The 12,385-nt window shown below is 35.6% G+C and overlaps 1 protein-coding gene across 1 annotated transcript in view; it reads right to left on the reverse strand.

Annotated features, from left to right (window-relative positions):
- The window catches only part of CC2D2B (coiled-coil and C2 domain containing 2B), a 79,691-nt gene that overhangs the window by 16,900 nt on the left and 50,406 nt on the right, over positions 1-12,385 (reverse strand). Inside the window, exons 21-25 of the mRNA XM_045567909.1 lie at positions 9,292-9,383; positions 8,097-8,267; positions 6,668-6,764; positions 5,783-5,892; positions 4,409-4,505 (exon numbers count right to left, since the gene is read on the reverse strand). Of these exons, the coding sequence (XP_045423865.1) occupies positions 4,409-4,505; positions 5,783-5,892; positions 6,668-6,764; positions 8,097-8,267; positions 9,292-9,383 (567 nt within the window). The remainder of the gene's footprint in view (positions 1-4,408; positions 4,506-5,782; positions 5,893-6,667; positions 6,765-8,096; positions 8,268-9,291; positions 9,384-12,385) is intronic.

Below are 12,385 nucleotides of genomic sequence, written 5' to 3' on the forward strand. Positions count from 1 at the left end.
AGTAGATGAAGCACATTTAAAAACAAGAAATATAACCAGGGATAAAGAGAGATATTTCATAATGACAAAGAAGTCAATTCATCAAAAATAAATACACTCCTAAACATGTATGAACTTAATAACAAAGTTGCAAATTACCTAAAGCAAAAACAGAGCTGAAAAATATGAAATCAAAAGCAAGTTGGTAAATTTGACATCATCAAAATAAAAAACCATTCTCTTCAAAAGACACTGTTAAGATAATGAAAAGATAAGCTATATACCGGGAGAAAATATTGGCAAATCATATATCTGATAAAGGACTTATATACAAAATATACAAAGAATTCCCAAAACTCAACAATAAGAAAATAAACAACCAAATTTTAAAAACAGAATAAAGACTTGAATAGACACTTCCCCAACATAGATGGCAAATAAATACATGGAGAGGTGCTCAACATCATTAGTCATTAAGAAATGCAAATAAAACCACAATGAGAAACCACCATACACCTATTAGAATGGCTAAAATTAAAAGCTCTGACAAAGTATTTGTAAAAATGTGAAAGACCTAGAAGTCTCATATGTTACTGGTGGAAATAAAAAGTAGTACAATCACTTTGGAAAACATCTTAGCAGTTTCTTAAATATCTACTCACTATAATATGCAGCCATTTCACTCCTAGGTATCTACTAAGAGAAATGAAAGTCTATACAAAGACTTGTACACAAATGTTCACAGCAGCTTTATTTTATAATAATCAGAAAATAAACTTAAATGCCCATCAACAGGTGAATATATAAACATGCAGTAGGATGTATGTTTATCAATGAACTACTACTGTACAATAAAAAGGAACAAACTATTTGATAAACACTCCGACCTGGATGAATCTCAAAATAGTTTTTCTGAGTAAAAGAAGCAAGATTGAAAAAAAAAGAGTACATACTTTATGATTCCATTTCTATAAAATTATAGAAAATACAAACTATAGTGAAAGAATGCAAATCAATGGGGTGGGAGGCAGGAAGACAAGGGAGGGAGCTATGCCTCCAGAGCAGAGGAAAACTTTTGAAGATAACACATATGTTGATTATCTTGATTTTGATGATGATTTCTTAAGTGTATACATATGTCAAAACTTGTCACATTATACACTTTAAATATGTGCAGATTATTGTATGCTAATTATTCCTCAATAAACTATTTTCTTTTAAAGACAGGGTCCTGCTCTGATGCCTGGGCTAGAGTGCAGTGGCATCATCATAGCTCACTGTAACCTTGAACTCCTGGGCTCAAGCAATCCTCCTGCCTCAGCCTCCCAAGTAGCTAGGACTATAGGTGCACGCTGCCATGTCCCGCTAATTTTTTAAAATTATTTTTTGTAGAAGCGGGGTCCTACTATGTTGCCCAGGCTGGTCATCAACTCCTGGGCTCAAGTGATCCTCCTACCTCAGACTCCCAAAGTGCTTGGATTATAGGCATGAGTCACCATGCCCAGCCAACACTATTTTTAAAATTAGGTAAATTATGTATAGTGGGGAGGAGCAGGGATTAAGCATAAAAGGGATTGGCGTTTACTACCACCACTGTCCCTACCACTGGCAGTATCCTATGATCCACTCCACTTTTAGCCACTTAACATTTTTTATTTCATCAACCAAAGGCCAGAAGTGGAGGGCCTCTGGGGAAAGTGGGAGAGAACAGTTGAAGTTTGAAAAAAGTTGCCAAAACCCTGATTCCTGCCTTGGGCATCAGGAGCCCTTCTTTTTGTACTTTACTTTTTTGTACTTGTCCTTGAGCTGAACAAAATGCACCGTGTTGCTCTAGTCTAAAAAGTAACAGGCACTCTTAGGTAGTAGCTTTGTAGCAATTAAGGCCTTGGACTTCTGACTGATGTGATCTCAACTGAATTAATCTTTCCATCCCAGGTCCCAGGGATGCTGGAGGCTTCCTAGGTCTACCTTGTCTCAGGCTATAGATTATACTTCTATTGGAGTTCACTTTACAGTTGGTTCCCTACGTATCCTCTCTGAGAAGAAATGAAAGAATTTTATTCTTAAGACCATCAATATGAATTATATATGAAGCAACCTTTAAAGAATCTATTAGTATGAGAATTGTTTATATCAAGTGATAAAAACAAGAGTTAATATTCCTGAGCTATAATTTGTATGTGCTAAGTCTGTAACATATTGGCATAAGTTGAGGCAGGGCCAGGGACTCTTTAAATGGCTGAAGTGGGGCTGCTTTGATTGGACCACATTTATGTGATTTATTTATTTAAACCACATAAATAAAACTGAGCTATTTGTGTATTTAGTTTCTCCAGCCCCTTGTAAATCAAAATAACCCCTTCATCTTTATCCCGGTATGTGATTTCTTGGTGAGCAACCAGCTTGCCCTATAGGATCCCTTATCTTGTCATTGGGATAAGAGATACAGTCTAAGATTTTTTTAGAGATAAATTCATAGTCTTAGAATGTTTCCGTTATTTATAAGAGGGCAAGAGATCAAACAACCTAGGCATTCAACACATTTGGCCAAAATATGTACAAAAATCAGTCCTAAGGACATTGGGGAAAAAATTATAAAAATACAAGCAGAAATAAATGAATTAGAAAACCAAAAATGAAATGTAAAAGCAATTTCAATAGTTAGTTCTTTAAAAAATAGGCAAATCTTTCTTCCAAATTAAATCAAGAAAAAAAAACCAGAAAGACACTTGGATAAAGTTAGAAATGAGAAGATAAATAACAGCAGGTCAAAAATTATGCTGAAAAATTGTATGCTAATAAATTTGAAAATCTTGAAGAATAATTTTTCTTTCTTAAAAAAATAGCATTTAAACCAATATCTGAGTATTAGATTAATTTAAGTTCTTTTTGTGGCTACTGGGATTTTTGTGAGAGATTCTAGGCTCCAAATCTGGAGTGGTGGTCAGGGCTTGCTTTGTCAGCTCCAAATGTAAATTTCTTTCATCCCCAGTGTTAAAAATAGGGTATGTGCCTGTGAGATTTCCAAGTCCTCAGGTTGCTGCCAACAGGTAACTAAAGAAGGGGAGACTCACGAGAAGTAAGAATCAGTAGATAGCAGAAAGAAAAAGTGCAGGAGGGACATAGAGAAAAGAGAGGATAATTGAAGAATTTCTAGACAGAATAGTAATCAATGACAAACCAATACCTTCTTTCAACTGAGTGGCCATCTTGGGACTCCGCCTAGCTCTAGTTCTTTCTGAGAAAATGGAATGTTTTGGCCCATAGTTACCCTGCAACCCTGTCCATGAGAGGAAGGCAAGAGTACATGGCCCCTTCCTTTCCTAAATAGCATGTCAATACTGTCACAACCAAGTCTGATACCTAAAGCATATGGATCATTCCAATAACAACACAAAGCCTTTTTAAGGTTCTATTGTTAATCAACTGCTATTCAATTCTGGTCAAATTAGTCACTGAGATAATTCTCTTTTGAGAGAGAAAATCTGGTAGGGATTCTTATGGGTTTTCTAAGCTGTACCCATTATCAGTTTAGATAATCATAAAACTGCTCAGTTTAATTCCTTGGAGAAAAGCTATCACCAAATTTCTATTTAATATTTTACCCTCTGCCTTTATCAGGAGCTGGTAAAACGTGTTTTAATATTTGTCATATCTCTTGGAAAACTGGGTTTGAAAATATTTGCATTATGATCTGTAGTCATTTTACAGAAAGCTTGTTCCTGAACCATATACTTCAAGGTCTCATTCAACTTCTCTGACCTGGACCCCTGTTCGCTCCAGGTAGAATTAATTGCCCCTTCAGTAGTCTTGCCCTAGAATTTGATAAACATCTATATTCAGGCATTTAATTTACCTATCCCAAGAGAGTAGTTACAATGGATATGCATCTTTATATTTTTAGTGCCAAGTTCAGTAGGGAAGAAACTAACATTTATTTCAGAGCTTGCCATGGCACTAGGCATTGTGTTAGGAACCTTCACATATCTATGAGAAAGACATTCAGTAATTTTAGAAATTGATTAAATAAAACTGAATTTTAGTCCTAGGAATAACTTGGTCTCTTTTGTAGAAATGGCGTATTTTCTTTGATCAGATAATGAGAACTATGTAAACTATTTTTGTTTATCCTTCTGTCTTAGCTACCAGGAAGCTCACATTTAAATGTAATGTTCCATTGCAGAAACCTACTTCTCCCAAGTTCTTGGTATATTTATCCCTCCTCCTATATATGGTTTATGATCTCTGTTATTTTTGAGCCACCTTGTCACATATCTGATTTTATTGTAAGTTGCCTCAAATCCTTTTAAGAAAACGTTGGATATAGATATTGCATCTAAAATCAAATTTACAAATATTACTAGACTTCATTCAGATTGACCTTCTTAGAATTATTCCAGTGTTGGTTGTTATAATTATTCTACTTTACCTCATGCTTTTCAATCATCATTTCATCAAAAATGTTAATATATATATAATCTTTTATTTTAGATAAGCTTGAGAAGCTATAATCATGTCCTGGTGAGCTGCAAATAAAAAAAACATACTTAAATGCTTGATTTTCTCAAAACCTATTTATTTTCTAAGAGCATTATTCATAAAGAACTATAAAATTGCCTGTGTTCTTTTCTTTTATAAAGAGTAAACTAAGACAAAGCTATATCCTTTGAAGACTGTCACTTATCTAGGTGATTCTAATGCACAAAAATGTTTGAGAGCCACTGTCTTAAAAAGAAAGTCTTGCACATGTGCTCCAGAAGATAAGTACAAGAATGTTCAAAGCATTTTTTGTAATGTCAAAAAATTGGAAAAAAGACAAATATGTATCAACAGAAAAGAGCATAAATAAATTATGGCATTTTCATACATTGGAATACTATATAGAAGTGAAAATAAATAACAGTGTCTTAGTTTATTTTGTGCTGCTATAACAGAATACCTGAGACTGGGTAATTTATAAAGAACAGAAATTTATTTCTCATAGTTCTGCAGGGTGTGAAGTCCAAGATTGAGGTGCTAGCATCTGGTGTCTGGTGAGTGCCTTGTTACCGTATCTTCACATGGCATAAGGCCAAAGGGCAAGCTAGGGAGGAATGCTGTGTCCTCACATGGCAGAAGAGCAGAAGAGGGTGAACCCATTCCCACAAGCCCTTTTTATAATTAATCCATTCATGAGGGTGGAGTCCTCATGATCTAAACACCTCCCATTAGGTTCCACCTCCCAATACTGTTGCATTGGGGATTAAGTTTCTAACAAATAAATTCGGGTGGGACACATTCAAACCATAGCAAACAGCTGCAAGCATGAACATGGATGAATCTCTCAAAATAATTAAGAGTAAAGAAACAAGACTGCAGAAGAATACATAAATATAACTCGATTTACATAAGTTGAAAACATGTATAAATAAATAATATATAGTTAGGGATAGATACTTATGAAGTAAAATTGTAAGGAAGAGAGAGTGATTAGAGAAGAATGATAAACACAAATTCATGGTTGTTACCTCTGGGGGGAAAAAGGGAGATGCAGTTAGGTTGTGGCACAGATGGCCTTCTAAGGTATTGGTAATATTCTATTTTGTAAGCTGAATGGTGGGTACACAGGTATTCATTTTATTTTTCTTCAGAACTTATGTTTACATATATATCATATATTAGTTTATATATATGAAATATTTCATAAAATAAAAGCTTAAAAAATAAAGCCCATATCAATCATTATATACAATAAATGGCTCAAGAAAATAATTTTGTTATTGCTCTTTTTTTAGGACCTGTGGAAAAATGGACTCCAACTTACATAAAATCTACTTTAATTTCTTCATTCCAGCATGGATGAGATCCACTTGTAGTATTGGTTTGGTATACAGTGTGCTGAAAAGAAACTTCCACAAAAGGGTGTACAGCATCCTGAAACACGTAATAAACACGGACTAGACTTGTGTAATATTTTACATAGTTGATAAAGGTAGAAGGCTAGGAAATTATTTGGCAACTGTATGGCTAAGTTTTTCCAGTTTTTCAAACAGCCATTATTCATTCATTCATTTAATGAACATCTATTGGTCCTATTCTATATCAGGTATTTTTCTAGGCTCCAAAAATAAACAGAATGTTCCCTTAGGGATTTCATGGTCTATTAGGGGGAAATCAACAGGTAAACAAGTAAGGGCAGTGAAATGTGAGAAATGAAATAAGAGAAATATATTCAGGGTACAAGAATTACTTAGGAAAGGGAGTGATTAACTTTCTGGGGTGAGGACAAGGAGGGCATCACAGAGAAAATATTGCTCAAGCTTGGGCTTTGAAACATAAAGTAGTATACAGTTCACTTGGCCAATGATATGAAGATGTATGGAGGCCATTCCAGGCAAAGGAAACAACTAGCAGCGGCCTTGAAGAACAAGTAGCAGTATGATACAGCTGGGGAGTAGAGACAGCTGAGGCTGATTGGTAGGCAAGGGCCAGATAATTGAAGATTGTGTGGTTTCTACGGAGCTTGGACCTTACCCTACAGACCCTGAAAACAGGGAATGAAATGCTTAAAATTACATTTTATAAAGAACACCTTCACTGTGTTACAAAAAGCCAAGGAAAATAGAGATGAAGAGACCAATTAAGAGCCAATTGCAATTCAGAGCAAACATAATCAATATTCTACTTTACAGAAGTGTTAAATACTTACCTCATTTAGGATCTCATCTGAGGCTGCTGATTGGATTGTGTCTTTCTGTCTGAGGCAAGATATAGGTGACATCAAAGAATTAGGCATATCCAAGACTCTTCAAGAAAAACAATATAGAAATATATACCTTAATTAGTTTTCACATTAGTTTTGGTAAAAGGGGGTGGGTTTTCTTCCTGTACTTATGGAGATATGTAATTCAGTTATTCTGGATCTTATAGAGTTTGCTTTGGATTGTCACATTGTAGGGAAGTAGAGCTAAACATCTGACAATCGCTACTCTGGAAGAGTGCCTCCTAAATGCTGATATGGATTAGATACATACACTCGATGATAAAATTTTCACTGGTATTCAGCAAAAGGAGAACAATAAGGCAAGTGATACTTTGAGAATATATACTTCCTACTTTTTTGGTGTTACAATATGTTTTCTTTTACATAATGATGATTACAGAAAATGGTGGTGACTTTGTATGTCCTTACTGCATGAAACAGCCTTTGAAATGTACATTTGTTTTGAGAATATTGTATTCAATTAGATGAATAAGGTTATAGTTTGTAAAACATAGGCAAAACTTTTATGACATTTTGACTGTAGATTAGTAGCCAGTAAGCAAAATGTTTGTTTTTCATAGGTAGAATTCATGGGTCGTGGTAAGCATAATCAGGTAGAGCACATGTGTGTTAAACACAGATAGAGAAGGATATCTAATATTCCTGAGGCGCTTGGGCACTAAATATTCATAATATATAAATCATACATGACATTAAATACATGAGACACTAAATATCCTGGATATACTAAACATGCATGAGCGTTCATATTCGGTATCTAGCCCCACATATCTTTTGCCCAAGAAACATAAATAAAACCCCACTAAGTGCATACAGAAAGGATGGGTGAAATCCCACTTTTGTAGAAGTCATCTAAAATAACAGGTCAAAAGCAGAGCAGGGTGTAAATATAGCAATTCTAATTTCATAAGCTATTCCACATTTCCTTCACAGCTTTCCTGGAACATTTCCTACAGCAAAATTAGTGTCCCACCTACTTTCTCCAGCTTCATGCTTCCAATATTGAGAGGGTAAGTGGCATGGAACAGAGCAGTTGGCAGCAGAAGCTTCAGAATTTTCACAACAGGGAATATGGACAAAAGGTATTTATTTGATATAGCATGAGAAGGCGGGCATGGGAAAAAACCTCTAAAATATACATGTTAAAGTTACTCTGGGAATCTCAAACTTCAGAAAACTTAATATGTGGCATTGACAGTAGGTCTGACTATCCAAATGAAGATTTCAACTTTCATTCATTTTATGTATCTGAAATATTAATCAGGTACAAGTTTTACAAGTAGGACAGCATGGAAATTTATCACATTTAAGACAGATCTTTTGTGATTCTAAAAATTGGAGTATATTATCTTACCTATTAACTATTGTTTTCCTTGTAGGAATATTATAGGCCCTCACTATTCTGATAAGAATTTTAAGATCTCCATCAGAGACAGTTTGTGCTGTGACTTTTTTCCTTTCTTTCCTCTGAGGCTTTAACTTTCTTTGTGGTTCAACAAACTTACAAATTGCATCTGTCAACTGGCTAAAGAGTTAAAAAAAAAAAAAGATCAGTCACCGATTTTTTGATTAATTATAAATAAGGCCATTATTCTGAACCATATTCTTTCCATTATGAAGGGGATACAGAGTTGTCTTAAACCCAAGGAAAGAATCTCTTTCTGAGCATAGAAAGGAAGAGATGCTATGTTCCTTTGTGTTGAGAGACAATGTGATTGCCCCAGGCCCTTTAGGTACATGGTCCAAAGAGAGAAGGGACAGGGAGAGGTAAAGCCATGAAACATGATGATCTTTCAGATTATTCATTTTTTAGGGATTATTCTCTTGAAAGTGCCTGGATATTCACATTTTCTCCATGGCTCTGAAACCAGAGTTACACATGCTGCCAATTTTGGCAACACAAATCCATGGAATTATAGTTTTGTGGTCACACCCAGTTTTCCCCAAGGACTAAAAATAAAACACCATAGAGTTCATCATCCTAAACCAGTTAAAACCTTATTGGTAATACCAAGAATCTGTATGTGGCCTCCTAGGAGTTTCCCAGAGACATGGCAGCCCTATTCTTACCCTTAGATTTCACAGATGGACAATATGAGAATTGAGTTACTATAGCGAAAGCTCCCCCAACTACTACTTGTAGATCTCAGCACTCTTGTAAATTGAGGATTCTCAGTTTTGCAGGGGAGAAATTACAGGCTTAGTGTGGTGCTACCAGCAATGACTATTCCAGTAGCAATTTTAGGGCTGGTAATCTTAAGACAAAACTAACTTGGAACAAAGGCATTTCTTTTCTTTTTCTTTCTTGCCCTAAAAACTATCAATGAGTATAGAGCAAAAAACTACCCTAAAATAGTATACAACTGAAATCATATACATGTTCCAAAATGCAACTTTAAAATGAACAAATATATTTTAAGTCACTATATTTCACTTTATGCTCTGAAACTGCATTTTTGGCATATTGCTTAATTAAAATAAAAAACAGAGAACTTAGACAATTTTGAAGGTATTAGCTTTATGTTTAATACTTAATCTTTAGCAGTTACCTTGTAGATGCAATTTCTTCATAATCATTCACAATATCTGACAAGTTAAATTTGCTAATTTTGGCAATTCTTTTCATTATCAATCTTCTCATCTAAAAAACATTTTTAGAATTTAAAGAAATGTAAGGCTTATATTTTAAGATTAAGTATTTACAAGCTACTGGTGCCACTATATTTTACTCCTAATTTTTACAAGCAATGAATGGAAAGGGGGATTATACAAGTAAAAATATAGTTCTGTTTGCTACCATTATTAAAAAATTTTCCAACTCTCACACTAAAATGAGTTCATTTCTTTCCACTTTTTTATCCTTCTATATCCACTCCATCTCATCTTAAACTCATTGCTCTCATATTTTTTCCATCTAACTCACAAGTATACAAGGCCAGAACTAGTTTTCACCAAAGGAGATAAATCCCGTTCTACAATAGCCACTAGTAATGGACATGAATCTTGATCTACAAACTCAAAGAAATATGGTCACATTCCTGTATCTCCTCGGAGTCAATCCTTTTCTGACTTTAAGCCCTTACTCTATCAGCCTGGCAACAAAGTCAGTGCTTTAACAGAGCCATCTCCCTAAGCCCTTGCTACCTGCAGCACCTCTAGGCCTTGGGTCCTCAAAGGACTCTGAATATCTCCTTTTAATCTGAGGAAACCCCTTTCTCCTGCAACTCCATTTTCCCGAATGGGTTTAGGTTAGTCATTCAGACGTGAAACCACGAGAAGCATGTCTGGAGGCAATTTTCTGCTTTCTGTCCTGCCACAAATCATTCTGGAGACAACGTAACCTAGAGCCTAATTACCATCTTGAATGGGGTAGGAAAATGGAGTGATGGGAGAAGAATGGGAAAAACATAATTCCTAAAAATTATCCCATCACGTGAGCAACAAATCGTTTCCCCTGAAGATAAACCAGACCCATGTGGCCCCATCACTGCCCACACTCTCTCCTCTCTCCCTTGGCAGCAGGCAGACTAGACTCCTTGCTGTTCCTCCCATAGGCCAGGGTGCTCCACTTCATAGTTTTCACGTAAGGGTTCCAGCAGGCTGCATTGTTCTTTCCCAGATAACTCCATGGCTGGTTCCCTCACCTGCTTCAGGTCTTCTGCTGAAGTGTTACCTTCTCACACGCTTCCTCGACCACCTTATTTAAAATTGCACCCTTCTCACCACCTCCACCCCCTGGAACTCCTATCCTTTCTTCCTACTTTTTTCTTCTTTTTTTGACAGCCAGTGCAACCATTTTAACAAATAAACTAAAACTAAACAAATAAAATGTGCATTGCTGTTTATGGACCAAGAATGCTAATTCTACATATAAAGGGTAATATATTCATTTTCCTTCCATTCAGTACCTTCATTTTGGCATACTTTAAAATGAACACAATTTAAATTTTGAAGTTTACATTAAAATATAATAGATTATAAATTTCTTATAAATCAAAAAAATATAATTGCATTGCATACTTACATGTGACTGCTGAACTCTATAATATAGTGCTGGTGGTAAGAGATACAGCTCACATTTTTTTTCCCTAGACAAGTCTATCTCCCACTTGATTTTAAGCTATCCCAACTCTCACACTATTCTTACTCTGGATTTGGCTCTTCCATTGCCTTCACGGTCTTCCACTGTTCATTTTCACAATTGAGCCCCAATTAGCCCATGATATGCAAAAGGGTCCCTAAAAAAGAGCCCCATCTCAGTCTGGAAATCTGCCCTAACAAAAGGTAAAGGGGTGCTTCTGGACGTTTTTGTTGGCGAGCTGCAATTCAAATTTACAAACCATACCTGAGTATAAAGAAGGTTAAGAAGTACTACCCCAGTGATCCTGCTATATATTCATTCAAAGAGCTGCTTTTCAAACCACAGGTTCTTGGCCTAGTCTTCATTAACCCTATTTTCTGTTAAATACCCAGATTGAAATAATACAGTACTCCGAGCACTTAGAAAGCACATAGCTGATCCCTTCCTTTTAACTCAAATTCAGCATGTGATATTTAGCACCACCCAGTGGCAATCTTTTCTTATGTTCTTGTGAATAAATAGCAACTTTTGCAAACTCTTGATCATAAGAGAGAACACCTCAATCAACAGATACTAGAAAAACATTGCAAATCAAGTTAAAGCAGTTTCATTTTTAGTATATGTGCTGCTGAAGCGAGCACGAGAAGTTTCATTTTTAAAAAGTCATCTATTTTTAAAAGTTGAGACTGTTTTAAGATTGTTTTCCTTGCCTCCTGTCTCCTTAACGATGAATAGCTTAGATAGTTTAAAAACAACAAAGAAATAAAAAAAATTCTCCTTTTCTTCTGTAGCTGTATACATATATTGGCTTTAAAATAAAATTATAGGTTAGAGGAAGGGTCCATTTGTAAGGTATAGTAGTAAATTTTTCTGTCTTTTCTTTTTTTATTTGAGATAGGTGCAGTGGCATCATCATAGCTCGCTGCAGCCTTGAACTCCTGGCCTCAAGTGATCCTGCTGCCATGGCCTCCCAAAGTGCTGGGATTACAGGTGTGAGCCACTGCTCCCAGCCTGAATTTTTCTTATGAGAAAATAGGAGTGTTATCATCAATGCTTTAAAAAACAATGTAGAAGAGTGAGAGAGAAAATCAGGGCTCTTTCTCGAGAAATCTTCTGATTATTTCTTCTAAGAAAACCAACTGGAATACAGGATGACTCTGTCCTATAGCAGTCTAAAACATGACCTCCCTTAACATACATGTAGACAATCTACGTCTTAACCAACTTGGAAGAAAAGCAAAATTCTAGAAATGTATTTTCTCAAATTATTCTTTTTTTGAACTGGATTCAGTCCCAGGCTGCTGCTTACATCAGTGATCCCGTCTATTAAACAGGACCAGGCTGGAGGGCTTGCATCCCACTGAAAGGGCATGAGGCACCTGCTGCCACAGCCGGGAATTAAAAAAAGAAGGACCATAACTGCCCTTCAAGAACCGAAGAATTCTTTAAAGTTTGAATATTTGGGGAACACAGACCAAGGGTGTGCCCTGATTTTCCATTTCTGAAAGTCACACTTTAAGTGAAAAATTTCTGTTCTGCAAATTTCCACATATCAAAAGAAA

This window comes from Lemur catta, chromosome 14, assembly GCF_020740605.2.
Source record: "Lemur catta isolate mLemCat1 chromosome 14, mLemCat1.pri, whole genome shotgun sequence".
Classification (NCBI taxonomy): domain Eukaryota; kingdom Metazoa; phylum Chordata; class Mammalia; order Primates; family Lemuridae; genus Lemur; species Lemur catta.